Consider the following 22,669-nt stretch of genomic DNA (forward strand, 5'->3'; position numbering starts at 1 on the left):
AGAAACTCTTTAAGGTTGGCTAACAAGACACATCCAGAGGTGTATTTATTTGCTAGACCTAGATCGAAGTTTCGAAAGAGATTTCAGCCATCACTTAGCCCAAATCCTATTTGAGTTGAGAAAAGGGAGGCCCAGAGAGAGGTGCTCACTCAGGCTGGGCACAGTGGCTCACACTTGTAATCCCAGCACTTTGGGAGGTCAAGGCAGGCGGATCACCCAAGGTGGGGAGTTCAAGATCGAGGTGCTTACTCAAACCAGATATATATTTTTTCTTTAAAGATACAGATACAAACTAACCAGTGTAAGTTTGCGTGGTCCCCTCATCTCAAACTTACTAGACATCTCTCTTTTTTTTTTTTTTGAGATGGCATCTCACTGTGTCACCTAGGCTGGAGTGCAGTGGCACTATCTTGGCTCACTGCAATATCCGCCTCCTGGGTTCAAGCGATTATCCTGCCTCAGCCTCCTGAGTAGCTGGGATTACAGGCATGTACCATCACATCCAGCTAATTTTTGTATTTTCAGTAGAAACAGGGTTTCTTCATATTGGCCAGGCTGGTCTTGACCTCCTGACCTCAGGTGATCCACCCACCTTGGCCACCCAAAGTGTCAGGATTATGGGCATGTGCCACCATGCCTCGCCACATCTCTCTTTCTTAATTAGTAGGCAGGATGGATTTTAAAGCCACTAGTGGCAACTAACTGAACCCTAACTTAGTTGAGTAACAAAGACATCTGCCTTACCTCCTTTGAGAACGAGGTCCCCTGGAACAGGTTTCAGTCCATAGTCTTCTATCCTCTTGCTTACCATGTTATTCCACACATAGCTTTGGTAGCTATGAATATACATTAAGCGATTATTTCTGGGTATCTGGAGGGAAGGAAAAAAATAGGCAAGAAAACATATTCTAAATATAAAAAGTGCTGTACTTTTTTTTTTTTTTTTGAGATGGGGTCTCGCTCTGTTGCCCAGGCTGGAGTGCAGTGGTGCGATCTAGGCTCATTGCAGCCTCCACCTCCTGGGTTCAAGCAATTCTCCCACCTCAGCCTCCCGAGTAGCTGGGATTACAGGGGTGCACCACCATGCCTGTCTAATTTTTGTATTTTTAGTAGAGACGGGGTTTCACCATGTTGGCCAGGCTGGTCTCGAACTCCTGACCTCAGGTGATCCGCCCACCTTGGCCTCCCAAAGTGTTGGAATTACAGGCATGAGCCACCATGCCCAGCCAAAAAGTGCTGTACTTTCTAAGACACTTTGCTTGTTAGTGGTAATCCTAGTAACAAGAAACTTCCACTGTATTCATTTATTTACTTTTATGTATTTATTTTTGAGACAGGTTTTCATTCTGTCACCCAGGCTGGAGTGCAGTGGCGTGATCATGGCTCTCTGTAGCCTCAAACTCTCAGGCTCAGGTGACTCTCCCACCGCAACCTCTCAAGTAGCTGCGACTACAGGCGTGCACCATCATGCCAGGCTAGTTCTTTGAATTTTCTTTCTAGAGACAGGGTTTTGCTATGTTGCCCAGGCTGGTCACAAACTCCTAGGTTCAAGCAATCCACCAGCCTCAGCCTCCCCAAGTGCCGGGATTACAGGCATGAGCCACTGTGCCCAGCCAAAACTTCTACTTTAATCTCTCATTTTTTCTTTTTAATCTCTCAGTTTTCTTTTTTCCTTCTACTTTAATCTCTCATTTTTTTTTTTTTTGATACAAGGTCTCACTCTGTCACCTAGGCTGGAGTGCAATGACACCATCTCAGCTCACTGCAACTTCCGCCTCCCAGGTTCAAGTGATTCTCCCACCTCAGCCTTCTGAGTAGCTGAGACTACAGGTGCACACCACCATGTCCAGATAATCGTTTTATTTATTTATTTTGAAACGGAGTCTCACTTCGTTGCCCAGGCTGGAGTGCAATGGCACGATCCCGGCTGAATGCAACCTCTGCCTCTTGGGTTCAAGCAATTCTCCTGCCTCAGCCTCTCAAGTAGCTGGGATTACAGGCGTCTGCCACCACGCTTGGCTATTTTTTGTATTTTTCATAGAGGCAGGGTTTCACCATGCTGACCAGGCTGGTCTTGAACTCCAGACCTCAGGAGATCCACCTGCATTGGCCTCCCAAAGTGTTGGAATTACAGGCATGAGCCACTGGGCGGGCCTGTTTTGTATTTTTAGTAGAGACAGGGTTTCACCACATTGGCCAGGCTGGTCTCGAACTCCTAACCTCAAGTCATCTGCCCGCTTTGGGCTCCCAAAGCGCTGGGATTACAGGCATGAGCCACCATGCTCGGCCATAATGTTTTAGGAAAAGTTTACAAATTTGTGTGGGGCCACATTCAAAGCTGTCCTGGGCTGCATGTGGCCTGCAGGCTGCAGGTTGGACAAGCCTGCCTTACATCAATGGCACAGTCTTCAAACTTAAGGAATTTACACACCAATTTTCAAGCTAATAGTGCTTTTTCTTCCATAATTCCACGGTTAAAGAGAGAACCTAAATGATTGAACTGACAACTAATTCCATGCAGCAAGAATTCTGCTTTCTTTGTGCATCCAGGAAAAGTAAGACTTAGGCTTAAGGGTTAAACTTTAACATTTGTTAACTTTAACTTTGTTGCTCAGGCTGGAGTGCATGGAGTCCTGGATTATACATATCCAGTACTGGCACAGGCTACTTTTGAATCACCATGATGAAACCAGACTAAAATGCAACTATAGACTGCTTACTGCTCAACCCTTTTACTAAGGCAGTTTACAGTTCTGGTAACAGAATGATCAAGAAATGACTATACAATAGATTCTGAATTTCTCAAATACCAAGAGACTTAATTTACATAGAATTTCCACTGAAGATTATGTTTTCCACATTGACACTTTTCTTGTGCCCTCAATAAGTAATGCCCGCATCCACCACCTCATCACCACTCAGGGTCCGAACAAAGATTACTCAGGTGAAACACCTCAGAGATCACCTAAGGATCCTTATTTACCTTCTGCTCTTTCAAAATTTAGTAAAATCTTTCAAGATGAAATTTAAAAAGCATTAAAACACCTTGAGCCATTGCCTGACTTCACAAATTGCACTCACTATGCCAAATGCAGAGACTATATTCTTCATTCCATATTTTGAAAGTCCTCGAAGCAGCTGCCCTTCCACACACCTTTTGACAGGTAGTTTTCTGAGGGCAGCAGTTGGGTCTTTGGTCTTTGCCCATTCTTCTCTGCATTTAACCAAGTAGCCCTTTTCAGCTGTGGGGGAAAAAAGCTAGGGTTAAATGACTTACCCAATAGACAGACTTCCATAACTTAAAGTACACTTCACAGAGAACACAAAATTAGAAAATGCTACTTGAAATACAGGTGCTGTTTATAGCTTCCACTCATCTGAGGAAGCGCAAAGATGGGAAATGTAGAAAGTTTACAGAACTATTTGGCTTTGTCAACATACGATCACCCTCAGGTCAAAAGTAAAAGCTATTTAACTGTTCATTATCACAGCTGATTCAACATGACAAAAACATGGTAGTACTTTCTTCCTTCTCTCTTTTTCCATTGTAATGTCAAGTTTAACGGGTTACTTTCGTTAAAATTAGATAATTTTATCTTTTTATAGTTTGCAAATGAATTACACAAAATAAGCATAATTATTTTGACAATCAGTAGTTTAATCCTTTTCATTCAAGATGATTTTAGAGATACTTTTTGGAAAGTTTTTGGTGACTTCTTCACACTGCAAATCCTCCAGGTGTTTTTGCCAAGTTTTTATATTCCATTACACTATGTTTTAACAAAATAACCACAAGTGAAATGTTTTAGATTCTTATACACTCAGATTTAGTAGTGAGTGAAGAAAAACATATATTCATTTTTAAAATATATTTATATTCAGTTATGAATTAATACACTGAACAAGCTAAAGAGCTAAAATAGAGGCTGGGTGTGGTGCTCACGCCTGTAATCCTAACACTCTGGGAGACTGAGGTGGGCGGATCACCTGAGGTCAGGAGTTCGAAACCAGCCTGGCTGGTTTCGAGACCAGCCAGCAACATTATGGCCAAGCATGGTGGCTCATGCCTATAATCCCAGCACTTTGGGAGGCCAAGGCAAGCCGATCATTTGAGGCCAGGAGTTCGAGACCAGCCTGGCCAATATGGTAAAACCCTGCCTCTACTAAAAATACAAAATGACCCAGGCATGGTGATGCATGCCTGTAATCCCAGGTACTCAGGAGGCTGAGGCAGGAGAATCCCTTGAACCCAGGAGGTGGAGGGTGCAGTGAGCTGAGATCATGCCATCGCACTCCAGCCTGGGAAACAAGACTAAAACTCCTTATCAAAAAAAAAAGCTAAAATAGGATATAAATTATAAATCTTAAATATACATATAAAACTGTTGAAAAATATAAACTTATGCTTTTATTGTAAAAACAAAATACTGAAATATCGACCTCAATTTGCACAAAAGCTTTTATTCAAAGCAATTTCATGAATACCTAGCCATACATTCTATTTATTTTCTTAACATGAATTTTATTCTCACCTCCAGAGCGGGGTTTCAATATTAAATCCATGACTTCTGTCCAGGAATTTTGTAGTATAGCTCTAAAATTAAACAACATTTATTTTACTAAATTTTGCATGAAGATAAAACTTTATATGCACAAATCTTTGAAGAGTCAACAAATTGTATTAACTATACACTGAAGCCTTGACCTCCCAGGCTCTAGTCTAGTGATTCTCCCACCTCAGCTTTCCCACCATCCTGACAGTAGCTGGGACTACAGATGCACACCACCATACCTGGCCAAGTTTTAAATTTATTGTAGAGATGGGGTCTCACTATTGGTCTTAAACTTTTGGGCTCAAGTGATCTTCCTACCTTGGTCTCCCAAAGTGTTGGGATTACAGGTGTTAGCCATTACACCTGGTCCTACATTATCTCATTAAACTTAAAAGTAAGCAGAAAATCTAATATGATACAGATTTCAAATGTAAAAGAACTTCAAGTGCCAAAAGAACTTTTAAAAAAGAATAAAATGGAAAACATAATGCTTACCTGTAACATTTAATATCATTTTAGTTTAAAAATGTGATAATAGTATAAATACTACATAGTCATGCTTTAAGTAGTTACACATGGTATTATTTATTTATTTATTTATTTTTTGAGGTGGAGTTTCGCTCTGTTGCCCAGGCTGGAGTGCAATGGTGCGATCTCGGCTCACTGCAACCTCTGCCTCCCGGTTTCACACCATTCTCCTGCCTCAGCCTCCTGAGTAGCTGGGACTACAGGCACCCACCACCATGCCCAGCTATTTTTTTTTTTTTTTAGTAGAGATGGGGTTTCACCATATTGGTCAGGCTGGTCTCGAACTCCTGACCTTGTGACCCACCAGCCTTGGCCTCTCAAAGTGCTGGGATTACAGGCATAAGCCCCCATGCCTGGCCCACATGGTATTATTTATATAAATCACAGTTAAGTCTTTACGTGTGAAAACTTGTTTGAAACTTCTCAAAAGATTTCTCCATGTTAATACCTTCTTGCCTAGGCAAATAGATAGAATAAATACGATTTACTCTTCTTTATCATTCTTGTCAAAATGGAAATATCTACATATTTGATGATTATAAAGGTTATATGCTTTTTAAAACATTTTTATTTGTTGAGACAGTCTCCCTCTGTCGTCTAGGCTGGAATGCAGTGGCATGATCTTGGCTCGCTGCAACCTCTGCCTCTTGGGCTTAAGCAATCCTCCTGCATCATCCTCCTGCACAGCTGGGACTACAGGCTGAGTCAGCACGCCTGCCTAAATTTTTTTTTTTTTTTTTTTTTTTTTTTGAGATGGACTCTCATTCTCCTGCCCAGGCTGGAGTGCAGTGGCACAATCTCAGCTCACTGCAACTTCTGCCTCCCGGGTTCAAGCGATTCTTGTGCCGCAGTCTCCCAAGTAGCTCAGATTACAGGCTTGCGCCACCATGCCTAGCCAATTTTTGTATTTTTAGTAGAGATGGGGTTGTGCCATGTTGGCCAGACTGGTCTTGAATTCTTGGCCTCACGTGGTCCACCTGCCTCGGCCTCCTAAAGTGCTGGGATTACAGGCACGTACCACTGTGCCCGGCCAATTTTTGTATTTTTAGTAGAGACAAGGTTTCACCGTGTTGGCCAGGCTGGTCTCGAACTCCTAGCCTCAAGTGATCAGCCCGCCTTGGCCTCCCAAAGTGCAGGGATTATAGGCATGAGCCACCATGCCTGGCCTATATATGCTTTCAAAAAACTGAACGGTACATAAGAAAGGTTATGTATTATTCAATCTCTAAGAAATTAAGCACTGTTAACACTTTAGAGCATATTTTTGTTGGCAAATCTGTAAGTGTATGTAATTCTTCCTTTAACTTTTACTATAGTATTGCTGTACAGAAATCATATTTTGTGTATTATTTCTGAAAACTTTCCATTAAGATTTCTCATCTTGGAGTCATGTTTAGAAAGACCCTTCCCCATCAAAAGAATATAGGAATCCCCTTCTATTAACTTTCCTGTTTTTCCAGTTAATTATGGTTCTTTATTTTCACACTGAAGTTACGGGCATGGGCCACTGTGCCTGGTCACTTTCTTTTTTTCAAAGTTTTTATTGAGTTATTCAATAATTCACATAACATAATTCACTCATGTAAGTGTACAATTCAATGGCTTTTAGTTTTTTTTTTTTTTTTGAGACAGAGTCTCGCTCTGTCGCCCAGGCTGGAGTGCAGTGGCGCAATCTCGGCTCACTGCAAGCTCTGCCTCCCGGGTTCACGCCATTCTCCTGCCTCAGCCTCCCAAGTAGCTGGGACTAAAGGCGCCCACCACCACGCCCGACTAATTTTTTGTATTTTTAGTAGAGACAGGGTTTCACTGTGTTAGCCAGGATGGTCTCGATCTCCTGACCTCGTGATCCGCCCGCCTTGGCCTCCCAAAGTGCTGGGATTACAGGCGTGAGCCACCGTGCTCAGCTGGCTTTTAGTATTTTTAAAGAACTGTGGAGCATTACACAATTTTAGAACATTTTTATTATCCCCCCCCAAAAAAATCCTGTCCCATTGGTAGTCACTCCCCATTGGTCCTGTTCCAGCTCTTTTTCTATAGATTTGCTCACATTGGAAATTTCATAGGAACTGATTCATTCATTCATTCACAGGCAGGGTCTTGCTCTGTCCTCTAGGCTATAGTGCAGTGGTGGTAGACTGTTCACTGCATCCTCAAACTCCTGGGCTTCAGTGATCCTCCTGCCTCAGCCTCCTGAGTAGCTAGGACCAAAGCCAGGCAGCACCACACTCAGCTAATTTTTTAAAAATTTTATTTTGTAGAGATGGAGCCTTGCTATGGTGCCCAGGCTGGTCTTGAACTCCTGGCCTCAAGTGATCCTGCCGCCTTGGCCTCTTAAATTGTTGGGATTACAGGCATGAGCCACTGTGCCCTGCCTACTTAGCAATGTTTTCAAGGTTCATTCATGTTGCAGAATGTATCAGTACTTCATTCCTTTTTATTGCTAAGTAATATTCCACTGTATATTATTGTGTATTACATTGTATATTTTGTTTATCCATTCATCAGTAGGTGGACATTTGGGTTGTTTCCAGTCTTTTGGCTGCTATGAACATCTGTATAAACTTTTGTGTGAACATACGATTTTCAGTTGTCCTCAGTATATACCTAGTAATGCCTGGGTCATAGGCTAACTTTATAACCTTTTGAGGAACTGTCAGGGTATTTTCCAAAATGGTTACACCATTTTACATTTCCACCAGGAATGTATAACGGTTCCAATTTCTCTAATCCTAACACTTGTTATTCTCTGCCTTTTTTATTTTAGCCATCCTAGTGGGTAAGAAGTGGCATCTCACTTTGGTTTTGATTTGCATTTCCTAAAGATTAGTGATAAGCATCTTTTTGTGTGCTTATTGGCCATTTGTTTACATTACTTAAAGAAAGGTCTGTTCAGACCCTTTGCTAAGTTTTAGAATGCGTTGTCTTTCTGTTCTTGAGTTGTAAGAGCTTTTAATATTTTGGATACAAGTCATTTTTCCATCTATACAATATAAACTGAAAGTCTGTTTTTTCCCTTAGGAAATTCTATGGTGTTAACAGTGGGTTACTTTGAAAGCAGGAAATATTCTTATGTTGTGAAAATGAATGATTTGGAATTTTGAGCTGACCATACTGATCTTTGGTCACGCTATGTAATTTTTGTTGTGGGATAAATTTGACCTAATTTTAATTACTTATATTTATTTACACTACCTTTGACACACACAACATATAGGATTCCATGGCTGTCCTTCTGCCAAATTAATTACAAATTTATAGGTTGATACAGCTCTCCCTTATTCTGTCCCATAACACAATTAGCATTTTTACTATTTTATCAATGTCCTCTGACCATTAGCAAGGTTGAAAACATATTAGCAATCACTATATTCTAGGCATAAAAATAGATTTAGCATAAACATCATCTCACTTCATTTTCACCACCCTGTGAATTGGTATTATTATCTCCATTCTACAGATGAGTAATTTAAGCCTCAGAACTCAAAGTCTGTTTTCACCTCCTCAAAGAGGGAGAGGAAATATAGATTTTTATCATTTTGCGCTTTTAAAATCACAAAAATGAATGCAACTTCATAGTTTAGAGGCTGAAACAATGGACTGGAAGCCCAGAAAACTATTCCCAAACTACAGCCAAGCAACTGATGAGTTCAGGCAGACCTCTCTAAGCCTAAGTTTGCTAACATGAAAAGTCTGAAAGTCAAGGAAGAACATGAACGCTCAGATAACTTCCAGCTTGTAACTACCACAATTCTAACTCCCACGTGAATAATTAGTTTATGTAACAGAGTCTCTTCTCTGCTGGGTAACAGGTTTCCAGAAGTAGATTTAGGAAACCAACTATTTATTGATGGGATTCCCACTGTAGGTTACCCTAGGGGGGTTCTTAATTGTTTAAAAGTAAATGACAATTCTTAAATTCCATAACACTAATTTTATCATTTATTACTTTCTTTAAAGAGTGAGGGAAGGGGCCCAGGCACAGTGGCTAATGCCTGTAATCCCAGCACTTAGGGAGGCCAAGGCGGGCAGATCAGTGGAGGTCAGGAGTTCGAGACCAGCCTGGCCAACATGGCAAAACCTCGGCTCTACTAAAAATACAAAAATTAGCTGGGTGAGGTGGTGCATGCCTGTAATCCCAGTTACTCGGGAGGCTGAGGCAGGAGAATCACTTGAACCTGGGAGGCGGAGGTTGCAGTGAGCGGAGATGGTGCCACTGCACTCCAGCCTGGGTGACACAGTGAGACTTCATCTCAAAAAATAAAAATAAAAAATAAAATTAAATTAAGCGTGAGGGAAGGGCAGATCAAAGTTTAATAAACATGTTAACACAGATTAGAAAATGTAACATCTCTGTCTGGCTACTCTGCGTCTGAGTTACCCAACAGATTACTGTTGAATCACTTACTGAGCCAAGACTTACCTGTTACAAAATAAAAATAAACATAGGGCTGGGCACAGTGGCTCACACCTGTAATCCCAACACTTTGGGAGGCTGAGGTGGGCGGATCATTTGAGGTCAGGAGTTCAAGACCAGCCTGGCCAACATGGTGAAATTCCTATCACTACTAAAAATACAACAAAGTTAGCTGGATGTGGTGGCAAGAGCCTGCAATCCCAGCTACTCGGGATGCTGAGGCAGGAGAATTGCTTGAACCTGGGAGGTGGAGATTGCATTGAGCCAACATCGCACCACTGCACTTCAGCCTGAACAACAGAGAAAGATTCCATCTCAAAAAAATAAAAAATAGCCGGGCGTGGAGGCTCATGCCTGTAATCCCAGCACTTTGGGAGGCTGAGGTCAGGGGATCACCTGAGGTTGGGAGTTCAAGACCAGCCTGACCAACATGGAGAAACCCCATCTCTACTAAAAATACAAAATTAGCCAGTCATGATGGCGCATGCCTGTAAACCCAGCTACTCAGGAGGCTGAGGCAGGAGAATCACTTGAACCTGGGAGGCGGAAGATGCGGTGAGCCGAGATAGCACTATTGCACTCCAGCCTGGGCAACAAGGGCAAAACCCCGCCTCAAAAAAAATAAATATATAAAATAAAATTAAAAAATAAAAATAGAACCCCTGGATGGGTTACCAAGAGTGGCAGGAGAGCTCACTTTTCAGGTCATATCCTTTTGAACTCTGATTTTTTATCTTGTGCATTCATTACCTTAAAACAAAAATCATGAGACTGTGGTTCATTTGCCCCAGACATGGGAGAACGTAGAAATAATTAAAAACACCACCACCAACAAACCCTGCTTTTTTTATGAGAAAGCTATTTTTGATAAAAGAAATTAAATACCAACCTTCCAACCTGATACGTAGGGACAGCTGTGGTTCCAAATCTTTGCATTCCATAGTAGTTAATAAATCCAATCTCTTTGAGAGAGTTCATAGCTTGCTGTACTTGGTCATCAGTTCCTGTTATATTTCTACAGGGACACAAATTATCCAGAAAAAAAAAAGTTACAGTCAAATACTCAGGGATGCAGATTATAAATGACTATGGCCTGGCTTCCAAGTCTTTTGTTCACTCTCCTGCGGCTTTCTCTCTACCTCCCAAGGGCTCTTTCTTTCTTTAAATTGTGGTAAGATATTTATAATGTCAAATTTACTATTTTAGCTATTTTTAAGTGTGCAATTTGGCAGTATTAACCCATTTATGGCAGAGGTTGCAATTTTTTGAATTTTTGCAATCAGACCTTGGCGATGACCTTGAGCAGTAGGATATAAATAATTCCTACATGCTTAGTGTTCCAATAATGGAACACTAGCATAAATGGGTTAATTACATGCAAAATGTTGGACAATCTTCACCACTATCTACTTAACCAATTTTTTCCTGTTCCCAAAATGAAACTCTGTACCCCTAAACAGTAACTTTCCATTACCCCATCCCTTTCCCCAGTAACCACTATTCTACTTTCTATGTCCATGGATTTGCCTATTCTAGGCGCTTTAAGTGGAAACACAGGCTCGGTGTCTTTTTTTTTTTTTTGAGATGGAATCTCACTCTGTCGCCCAGTCTGGAGTGCAGTGGAGCAATCTTGGCTCACTGCAAGTTCTGCCTCCTGGGTTCATGCCATTCTCCTGCCTCAGCCTCCCGAGTAGCTGGGACTACAGGTGCCCGCCACCACGCCCGGCTAATTTTTTGTATTTTTAGTAGAGACAGGGTTTCACCGTGTTAGCCAGGATGGTCTCGATCTCCTGACCTCGTGATCGGCCCGCCTCAGCCTCCCAAAGTGCTGGGATTACAGGCGTGAGCCACTGTGCCCGGCCGGCTCGGTGTCTTTTACCACAGTATTTGAAGGAGATGGTGTCTTTCCAAAGGCTGCGCTAGGTTTTCAAGGGGCAAGGTGTCCACACAAATCCTACAGAGGTATTTGCTCTCACAGAGGTATTTGCTCTCCCAGCCCTGCCAGGCCCTGCTCTGCCCTTCCTTGCTGCCACTCTTGTTCTGTTAGTACCAGCTCACCAGGACCTTACGACCAACTGTGAGTAACATACTCAAGATGCCCTGGCCAGACCCTCTGGTCTGCATTCCCACCTGCAGTTCTTTACCTGAGAACAACAGTGAAGTGGTTTCCTTGCAGCTCTCCCAATTTCAGAGGGTTTTTCTGATAGCTGAAATTCCCTAGCTTAAAGTTCATCAAGCACTTATTCAGGTGGGCAAGTCTTTGTGCAGTTATTCTTTAAAAAAAAAAAAAAAAAGCAACAAAACAAAAAAGAGTAGAAAGAGGATCATGAGATACTGATTGTCTGCCTGGAACAGTACAGAAAACAAGATACAGCACACCTATGACCCCCCGAAAGGAAAAGGCACTGCAGCAGGTGAGGTGGGCGTGTCCTTCTCTCTGCATTTTTCCTTCAGTGTAAATGGTACGTGCTCCTGTTGAAATTGCATACTCCTGGCCATATTTTATATACTCAAAGCCTCTTGTTATTTATATGCTGATGAGTAACAGAACAGTAATATCTGTGGAATTTTCTACTTTTTGTGGGGAGAGGGGTGAGAAAAGGGATGGGGACAGAGACAAATCCCATAGAAAGAATGGTATCAAGCTTTTAAAAAAAGGTCATTATTTTTATCAATCAGAAAAATATTGTAAATTCATTACAGAAAACTTGGAAAATACAAAAAAGAGAAAAGGAAAAGAAATTCATACTTTCATTGCCTGAAAAAAATTTCCACTGACATCTAACTTTTTATTTCCTCCGTTTCTTTTTTAAAAGACATGTTATATATAGCTGGAATTCTACCCAAATCTGTACCATGCTGCTATCATTTAATATATAGAAATTTTCATTAGAAATTCCTTGCCTTCTTCAATAGGAAATGTATATAGAGAAACAGAGTACTGAAAAGCCTTTCTCCCCTTTTTATCTCTAGTGTTACCACTAACAGCCAATGCTTTTTTTTTTGTTTTGTTTTGTTTTTCTTTTGAGACAGTCTCTCTCTCTGTTGCCCAGACTGGAGTGCATGGCATGATCTTGGCTCACTCTGCCTCCCAGGCTCAAGTGAATGTCCTGCCTCAGCCTCCCAAGTAGCTGGGATTACAGGCGCACACCACCATGCCCGGCTAATTTTTGTAGTTTTAGTACAGATGGGGTTTCACCATGTTGGCCAGACTGGTCTTGAACTCCTGACCTCAGGTGATCCGCCCACATTGGCCTCGCACAGTGCTGCGATTACAGGCGTGAGATAAGTTTGAGAGATTCTTCTGCCTCAGCCTCCCGAGTAGCTGAGAATACAGATACACGCCACCACACCTGGCTATGTTCTTTTGTATTTTCAGTAGAGACAGAGTTTCACCATGTTGGTCAGGCTGGTCTCGATCTCCTGGCCTCAAGTGATCCACGCACCTCAGCTTCCCAAAGTGTTGGGATTACAGCCATGAGCCAGTGCACCTGGCCGTCTTTTTGTTTTTTAGGTTGCCAAGATCCAATTGAGGATCACACATTGCAGTCGTGATGTCTGTTTGGTTTCCACTAAGTGATCTGTCTAGCCTTGTTTTTCATGATATCTGGCCCTTAGAAGAATCCAGGCCAGCGCTTTTACACGTCTTTCAATGTGGATTTGTCTGACTGTTTCCTCATGCTGAGACTCAGGTAAACATTTTGGTAGACATATTACTGAGGTGATATGGCCCTTTTCAATGCATCACATCAAAAGGCAGTGATTGAGTTTGTCCATCATTGATAATAACTTTAATCATTTAATTAGGATAGTATTTACTAGATTTTTACACTCTAAGAGTCTCTTTGTCTTTGTTTTTAATTAGTAATCAGTGGGGAAATACTTTTGAAATTGTGTAAAAATCCTGTTCTCCCCAAAGTCTTTTACCCAATTATTTAGGTACCCAAGCATGACTGTTGACTGAATTGATTATTACTGTGTTGGCTGAAACTGTTTCTATATTTGTTGGCATTCTTCTGTAAATAAAAACTATGTAGGGGCCAGGCACAGTGGTTTATGCCTGTAACCCCAGTACTTTAGGAGGCCTAGACGGGCAGATAGCTTGAGCCCAGGAGTTAGAGACCAGCCTGGCCAACACAGCAAGATCCCATCTCTAAAATTAAAACAAACAACTATATACAGAAATTTTAGTTAAATTCATGAATCTCTTTTTCTTAAAAAAAAAAAAAAAAAAAAAAAAAAAAAAACAGCTCTGGGGCCGGGCACGGTGCTTCATGCCTGTAATCCCAGCACTTTGGGAGGCAGAGGCGGGCAGATTACCTGAGGTCAGGAATTCGAGACCAGCCTGGCCAATACGGTGAAACCCCGTCTCTACTAAAAATACAAAAATAAGCCGGGCATGGTGGCACACGCCTGTAATCCCAGCTACTTGGGAGGCTGAGGCAGGAGAACTGCTTGAGCCCAGGAGGCAGAGGTTGCAGTGAGCTGAGATCGTGCCACGGCACTCCAGCTTGGCTGTCAGAAAAAAAAAAAAAAAAGCTCTGAGATTTAAGTCATACTTAGGATGTCGCCAGTCAGAGATTTTTTTTTTTTTTTTAAGATGGAGTCTTGCTCTGTGTTGCCCAGGCTGGAGTGCAGTGGCATGATCTCAGCTCACTGCCACCTCTGGCTCCTGAAATCAAGGAATTATCCTGCCTTGGCTTCCTGAGTAGCTGGGGCTACAGGCACACACCACCATGCCTGGCAAATTTTTGTATTTTTAGCAGAAATGGCGTTTCACCAGGTTGGCCAGGCTGGTCTCAAACTCCTGGCCTCAAGTGATCTGCCCGCCTCGGCCTCCCAAAGTGCTGGGATTACATGGGTCAGCCAACACACCTGGTCAGAGATTCTTTTTTTTTTTAATCTCAAATGTAAGTGGAGTACTGTTTTTTTGTTCTTGTTGTTGTTGTTGTTGTTTTGAGACGGAGTTTTGCTCTTGTTGCCCAGGCTGGAATGCAATGGTGCAATCTCGGCTCACTGCAACCTCCGCTTCCTGGGTTCAAGCGATTCTCCTGTCTTGGCCTCCCGAGTAGCTGGGATTACAGGCATGCGGCACCATGCCTGGCTAATTTTGTATTTTTAGTAGAGACAGGGTTTCTGCATGTTGGTCAGGCTGGTCTTGAACTCCCGACCTTAAGCGATCCGCCCGCCCCAGCCTCCCAAAGTGCTGGAATTACAGGCGTGAGCCACCGCGCCTGGCCTAAGTAGAGTCCTTTTAAAGTTGCATTTTAATGTTCAAATTTATGATCCACCTGGAATTTATTTAGCAAAGGGAAATGAGGTAGGGGAGCCACACTTACGGTTTTTTAGATGGTTACTCAGTTATCCAACATTTTTTGAATCAACCATTATTTTCTCCACTTATTTTAAATGATACTTTGAATACGTACTAAATCCTTGGGTGTATCTGGGTCTAGGATTACTCTATTCTACCTAGTCATGTTCCAGTATGAAATTGCTTTAAGTGCTATATCTCTTTTTTGTTTTTGAGACAGAGTCTCTGTCGCCCAGGTTGGAGTGCAGTGGTGCGATCTAAGCTTACTGCAACCTCTGCTTCCTGGGCTTACAAAGTCTCCAGCCTTAGCCTCCTGAGAAGCTGGGACTACAGGCATGCACCACTATGCCCGCCCACCCTGGCCTCCCAAAGTGCTGGGATTACCAGCGTGAGCCAGTGCACCTATCCAGGTGCTATATTTATTTTTCTTTCTTTCTTTTTTTGTTTTTGAGACAGAGTCTTGCTCTGTCACCCAGGCTGGAGTGCACTGGTGTGATCTAGGCTTACTGCAACCTCTGCCTCTTGGTTCAAGCAATTCTCCTGCCCCCAGCCTCTCAAGTAGCTGGGATTACAGGCACCTGCCACCAAGCCCAACTAATTTTTGTAATTTTAGCAGAGATGGGGTTTCACCATGCTGGCAAGGTTGGTCTGGAACTCCTGACCTCAAGTAATCTGCCCACCTTAGCCTCCTAAAGTGCTGGGATTACAGGCATGAGCCACCGCACTCGGCTGTGTATATTGATTTTTGTATATTTTCTTACCTTATATAACTTTTTCTTTCTTTTTTAGAGACAGGGAATTGCTCTGCCACCCAGGTTGGAGTGCAGTGGTGCAATCATAGCTCACTGTAACCTTGAATTCCTGGACTATGTATGGGGGCAATGGTAGAACCCAAGAGCACGAATTAACCCAGGGATTGTATCCCAAGGAATCTAGAAGCGGAGGATCAGTATGAACAGAGTGAGGAACAGGGGGACAGAACTCCTCTTCAGCCAGTAACTACTACTGTAGAAACTGACAGAACAATTCAGGGTCAGGAGCTGTCCTAGAGAGAGTGTTCCGAAGACTGCTTCCTGATGGTGCCACAGAAGTGCCTGACAGTTCTGTTCTTTTTTTTTAAGTTGAGATAAAGTTAACATAAGATAAAATTCACAAGGTTGGGCATGGTGGCTCATGCCTGTAATCCCAGCACTTTGGGAGGCCAAAGTGGCTGAATTGCTTGAGATGAGGAGTTTGAGACCAGCCTGGCCATCCTGGTGAAACCCTGTGTCTACTAAAAATACAAAAATTAGCAGGGCATGGTGGTGCATGCCTGTAATCCCAGCTACTTGGGAAGCTGAGGCAGGAGGATTACTTGAACCTCAGAGGCTGAGGTTGCAGTGAGCTGAGATTGTGCCACTGCACTCCAGCCTGGATGACAGAACGAGACCCCGTATCAAATAAATAAATAAATAAATAAATAAATAAATAAATATATACACATATATAATTCACCATTTTAACTGTTATAAAGTGTATACGTCAGTGATTTTTAGTATATTCACAACAATGTGAAATCATCACCACTATATACTACAAGAGAGTTTCCATCACCTGAAAAAGAAACCCTGTACCTATTCAGCAGTCACTCCCATTTCCTCTCCCTGCAGACCTTGGCAACCATTAATCTACTTTCTGCCTCTATAGATTTTCCTATTTCGTATACATCATATAAACAGAATCACACAATATCTGGCCTTGTGCCCCTGACTTCTTAGTGGAATGTTTTTAAGGTTTATCCAAGTATTTTGTTTCATTCTTTTTTGTGGCTGAATAGTGTATAAATTCTTGAATACACGACAGACATCTATCTCTAAATTCCATTGGCACAGCAAAAAGCAAGAACTATACTCAGTTCTGGTTGGTGTGGGTGCTCCCTGAGAAATGGAATGAAGCTGACAATGTCTTCATGATACTATTCACAGTTTTAATTATGATGATCCCAGATCAAGGTCTTTGGTTGTAAATTTACAGCAAATTCAGTGAGTAACTGGGGAACATAAAAATCTTGCTTTTAGACATCAGGAACCAATTAAGCAACATGTTGCACAGAAAACCTTACTGAACAAAGCCAGAGAAATACTGGCCCAAGTTCAGAAAGGAGACTGGCAGTAACAGGCAGGAAAAGAAACAAATCATTCTGAATGAGACTGTTCCTGCCTGAGACCCTGCTAAAATTACTAGGTGGCTTTAGAGTTTCATGAAGCTGAAAAGACATGCTGCTTATCCCCAGGACTGATCAATCCAGCAGTCATTCAAATGCTTGTGTGGCAGAGTGGGTTTCTCCTGTTCACAAGTTCCCACGGGAAAGGCCAATCTGCCTGGCCCCATGTATCCATTAAACAAACTAAGGGTGTAGCCTGTATCCGTGAGATAAGTGCTGTGTGCTTTCAGAGGGCCAACATTTAGGTGTCTAACACAGTTTCTTACTAAGTCAACAGGAAGATGATAAAGGCAGCAAAAATCTGAGGACAGAGCAGTGTCCTGATGAAGTGTGACATCTGCTGGCTGACCAAGAAAAAAAGAAATATTCTCGGTCTTCAACTATTCTAAGACTTCACATCAGAAAACCCAAAATAAAATAAGAAGATGCCATTTTTTGACCCTCAAATTAGCAAATGACTCCCTGCCCCCATCATAACACCATACTGAGGAAGAGTCTAGGGAACTAGAATAAAGGTGGTAAATTGGTACCACTTTTTTGCAGGATAATTAGGCTTTGCTATTAAAAAAAAGAGAGAGAGAATTTCTCTGTGTTTTGACCAGCAGATGGAAAGAAAAAAGACAAACCACGTTAAAATGTCATATTCCCTTTAAGTCAGTAATCTCACTGCTAAGTTTATCTTAATGAACTTATCACAGATGTATGCCAAGATTTAGCTACCAATATGTCTGTCATGGACTGGGTTATAATAGCAAGAAACGAGAAACAATGTAACATTCAAAAATAGAGTAATAGTTTAAATTAGGATATATCCATACATTCAAACATATTTTGCTATACACCTACAGGAAATAAGGTACACCACCTATTGTTCAAAATAATACATAAGTATTGTTGTTTAAAAAGGAAAAAAAGTCCCTCAAAAAATATATACCATGTTGTGAATAAGGTGATCTCGGAGGAAGTACAGTTATGGTAGGCCTTTCATTTTCTACCTAGTTCTTTCTGTGTTGAAAACAAAACAGGCAGGGCCCGGTGGCTCACGCCTGTAATCCCAGCACTTTGGGAGGCCGAGGCGGGTGGATCACGAGGTCAGGAGATCAAGACCATCCTGGCTAACATGGTGAAACCCCGTCTCTACTAAAAATACAAAAAAATTAGCTGGGCGTGGTGGCAGGTGCCTGTAGTCCCAGCTATTCAGGACGCTGAGGCAGGAGAATGGCATGAACCCGGAAGGCAGAGCTTGTAGTGAGCCGAGATCCCACCACTGCACTCCAGCCTGGGCAACAGAGCGAGACTCCATCTCAAAAAAAAAAAAAAAAAAAAGAAAGAAAGAAAGAAAAGAAAAAGAAACAAAATAAACCAACTTATTTTTTGATCAGAAACAAAATTCACAGAGCCAGCTAGAAATCATAGGAGGTGACTAGGTATTTTAGATACCAAAGAGAAGGAAAAAACCTTCTGCTGTGACCTCTATCCACAGAGGATGAGAAAGCCTGAGCCTTCAAACCCCTGTCCCCCTACCCCCATTCTTCTGAGTTTCTGGGAAGCCCCTGGCCCATTACCCACAGAGGTTATTTCAAATCTCCACTCTCTTTCAAGCTCCCTTACCCACTCCTGCTCCTTCACTCTGAGCAAATAACTCCACATTCTATATGCCACAAGGAGAGAATGAAACCAGGCCACCAGATAGGAACACTATCATCTTCATGTATTTACTCCTGCTCTCTTTCAAATGCTTCCATATTTGTACACACCACCAGTAAAAGCAATGGTGAGATGACTGCTTTTATGACATCATGCTACTGTCCCAAGGACAAGGAAGAAAAAGAACTGGAATAAACATTATGATGCAACCGGTTCAACAACTACATTATTTAAGGGGAATCAGAAAAGTAGTGGGAAAGAAGCCCAATTATAGGGGATTATGGGGTAAAGAGGAGATAACACCATAAATTCTTCATAAAAAGATGAGGAAATTCAAAATAAACATCTGGGCTGGGCGTGGTGGCTGGTGCCTGTAATCCCAACACTTTGGGATGCTGAGGTGGGTGGATCACCTGAGGTCAGGAGTTCAAGACCAGCCTGGCCAACATGGCGAAACTCCATCTCTACTAAAAATATAAAAATTAGTCAGGTGCACTAGTGCATGCCCGTAATCCCAGCTACTTGGGAGGCTGAGGCAGGAGAATCACTTGAACCGGGGAGGTGGAGGTTGCAGTGAGCCAAGATCCCACCATTGCACTCTAGCCTGGGCGACAGAGCAACACTGTTTAAAAAAAAAAAAAAAAATCCGAGAAACCAAAATAAATACATGTATTTAAGTAGAAGTAGCAAACATAGCATACTTTATTTTTAATTGCAGTATGACTAACATAAACTGTACATATTTAAAATGTACAAGTGTTGACATATGTATAAGTCCCTGAAACCATTACCATATTAAAGACAATGCATCCATCACCCCCAGAAGTTTCCTTGCCCCTATGTTATTTCTCTCTCCCACCATTCCTTGCCTCTGGAGTTATACTAATATGACAGCCTAAATGTGTCTGACACAGTACAGCTATTAAATTCATCCTTTCTCTTTTACCTTCATTGTGAGTAACTGGGTTCAGACCCTTATTCTCCCTCCCCAGAATATGTCAATAGCCCTGGTCTCTAGTTTCGCGCGTCTTACTCCACCCGCGATCCGTAATCCAGCCTCTATACACCACTCCCCGTTTAGATTAAAGTTGAGGCAAAGACCCTCAACCTGACCTAACAGGCCCTTCAGGATCTACATCCTGCCTTACTCCTAGATCCTTATTTCTCGCAATGCTCCTCAAAAACTAAAGTACGTGCCAGGTACCAAATATGTTTTCCAACGTCTTTTCTTAACCTGCTTTTCTGATTTGGAAAAAACAACACTAAATCCTACCCAGCCCCAGGAAATCTCTACTCATCCTTCTAGAATCTAGACCAGTGGTTCCCAATCAGGGGCAATTCTGGCCCTCAGGGAATACCTGACAATGCCTAGAGACATTCTTTGCTATCATAAGTGGGCAAGGAGTTGCTACTGCTACATAGTGGGTAGAGACTAGGGATGCTGCAAAACATCCTGCAATGCACAGGACAGTCCCCACAACAAAGAATCACCCAGCCCCGAAGAGCAACAGTGCAGAGGCTGAGAAGCCTTGAACTAAATTAAAACTCAGCATCCCACTTTCTATGAAAGCTTTCCTGTGTTCCCTCCACATCAACTCCCATGCTTGTTGACAGGCATACATTAACATCCAAAGTATATCTCTATTTCAGCATTTATCTCACTGCAGGAGAAGTTCTGATTTTCATGTCCGTCTATTCCACTAATTATAATTACTTCAAAAACACAAACTATCGTTTTTATCTGTAGATCTCGGGTGTACAACAAAACAGCATGTCCACCGTCTTGTAATTTTAAATAACATATTTAACAATGAATGAAAAAAAGAGAGAAAGAAGCATTTATTCTCTTGACTTTACCAAAAAAATTCTTTAAAAATTACACAAATAATACACGTGTCATAGATAAGAAGAAGAAAAAAACAGAATGAAAAGTAATTTTTAAATAGACAGAAGCACCATCTAAAGCTGAAAGAGAGAAACCCCCAAAGTAAATTTGAGAATTCTGAAAAGCAGTGCCAGGATTTTTACAGTATAAATCCTGTTATGTGCTCTCTACTTACTTGAGAACAGCAATCTCTTGAACTGTTATAGCCCTTTTATCTTTGGTTCCCATGTAGGAGAATATATTTGGCTTGACTCTGGTAAAAGAGAAACAAGATCATCTGAAGTCACATACCGTAATATTATAAGGAAATCCTAATTCTCATAATTTAAGTTTTAATATAAACATACTTAAAATCATAACACAGTAAGAGAATGAGGAGAAACTTTATTTTAACATAAATCCAGTGAGGCTGGGCACAGTGGCTCACTTCTATAATCCCAGCACTTGGGAAGCCAAGACTGGTGGATCACCTGAGGTCAGGAGTTCAAGACCAGCCTGGCCAATATGATGAAACCCCAGCTCTAGTAAAAATACAAAAATTAGCTGGGTGTGGTGGTGTGTGCCTGTAGTCCCAGCTACTTGAGAGGCTGAGGCATGAGAACCGCTTGAACCCAGGAGGTGGAGGGTACAGTGAGTCGACATCATGTACTGCTCTCCAGCCTGGGTGACATAGAAAAACTCCGTGTCAAAAACAAACAAACAAAAAAACACTGGGTGTGGTGGCTCACGCCTGTAATCCCCAGCACTTTGAGAGGCCAAGGCAGGTGGATCACCTGAGGTCAAGAGTTCGAAACCAGCCTAACCAATATGGTGAGACCCTATCTCTACTAAAAATACAAAAATTAGCTGGGCGTGGTAGTGTGTGCCTGTAGTCCCAGCTACTCAGAAGGCTGAGACAGGGGAATTGCTTGAACTCAGGAGGCTGAGGTTGCAGTGAGCTGAGACCACGCTGCTGCACTCCGGCCTGGGCCACAGAGTGAGACTCCATCTCAAAAAAAAAAAAAAATCTATGAAAACAACATAAATTCATATGCAAACTAGAAAAGTAAATGATAGCCAGGTGTGGTGGCATGCACCTACAGTCCCAGTTACTGGGGAGGCCTGAGGCTGGAGGACTGTCTGCGCTCAGGAGTTCGAGGCTGCAGTGCGCTATGATGGTGGTGCCTGTGAACAGCCACTGCACACTACACTCCTGACTGGGTGACATAGTGAGACCTGCTCTCTTTAAAAAGAAACAAAAAATGTAAATGATGGCCAAACAATTCTTCGCTTTTTTTTTTTTGAGACGGAGTCTCTGTCACCCAGGCTGGAGTGCAGGGGCACAATCTCGGCTCACTGCAACCTCTGCCTCCTGGATTCAAGCAATTCTCCTGCCTCAGCCTCCCAAGTAGCTGGGATTACAGGCATGCACCACCACATCTGGCTAATTTTTTGTATTTTTAATAGAGATGAGGTTTCGCTATGTTGGCCAGGCTGGTCTTGAATGCCCGACCTCAGGTGATCCACCCACCTTGGCCTCCCAAAGTGCTAGGATTACAGGGGTGAGCCACTGCGCCCAGTCAATAATTCCTTTCTTGGCAGTGTAAACATTTGTGGCTATTAGTAAATAACTGATGTTGTTCAAAGACTTGGCTAGCCAGCAACAAAAAAGGCAACAATGCACTTCCTACCCATTACCTGCAATTCATTACATTACATAAGACAGTGAAAGCAAAGAAAAATGCATTCTAGAGATAAAATGTACCACTATGAAAATTTATCTTCTATTTTTAAAAAGCTATTGTGTGAATTTTCCTAAAATGCTGCTATTGATTTGTATTAAAAAATGAAAAAAGCCAAACGAAATGCTGAAACTGGGATCTGAATAGTTTTGATAGGAAGATAATAAGTAACCTAGTTAACTAAAAGGTATTTTATAAACTTAAACATTCCATATGAGAAGGAAAAAGCCAGGAAGGATTTCTTAAACCCTGAGCAATCCTCAACTCCCGATCTTGGAGGAACTCCCTCCCCACCCACCTATTCCTGTCAAGAATAGTCTGTTCTCTCTGGCTCAGGTACAGGCATAGTATCACAGACTCTCTCCCAGGGAGTTAATAAATAGAGCAAAATAAATGTTACTTAA

At 42.1% G+C, this 22,669-nt stretch overlaps 1 protein-coding gene across 2 annotated transcripts in view; it reads right to left on the reverse strand.

Moving 5' to 3' along the window:
• Nucleotides 1-22,669, reverse strand: part of PUS7 (pseudouridine synthase 7) — a 62,131-nt gene that overhangs the window by 10,659 nt on the left and 28,803 nt on the right. For both annotated transcript variants that reach the window (XM_032761334.2, XM_032761333.2), the window contains 6 exons: nucleotides 20,720-20,797; nucleotides 11,640-11,768; nucleotides 10,385-10,510; nucleotides 4,533-4,594; nucleotides 3,082-3,242; nucleotides 745-871 (listed from right to left, as the gene is read on the reverse strand). In XM_032761334.2, the coding sequence (XP_032617225.1) occupies nucleotides 745-871; nucleotides 3,082-3,242; nucleotides 4,533-4,594; nucleotides 10,385-10,510; nucleotides 11,640-11,768; nucleotides 20,720-20,797 (683 nt within the window). The remainder of the gene's footprint in view (nucleotides 1-744; nucleotides 872-3,081; nucleotides 3,243-4,532; nucleotides 4,595-10,384; nucleotides 10,511-11,639; nucleotides 11,769-20,719; nucleotides 20,798-22,669) is intronic.

The sequence above is a fragment of the Hylobates moloch genome, unplaced genomic scaffold (genome assembly GCF_009828535.3).
Source record: "Hylobates moloch isolate HMO894 unplaced genomic scaffold, HMol_V3 SCAFFOLD_1, whole genome shotgun sequence".
In the NCBI taxonomy this organism is placed as follows: Eukaryota; Metazoa; Chordata; class Mammalia; order Primates; family Hylobatidae; genus Hylobates; species Hylobates moloch.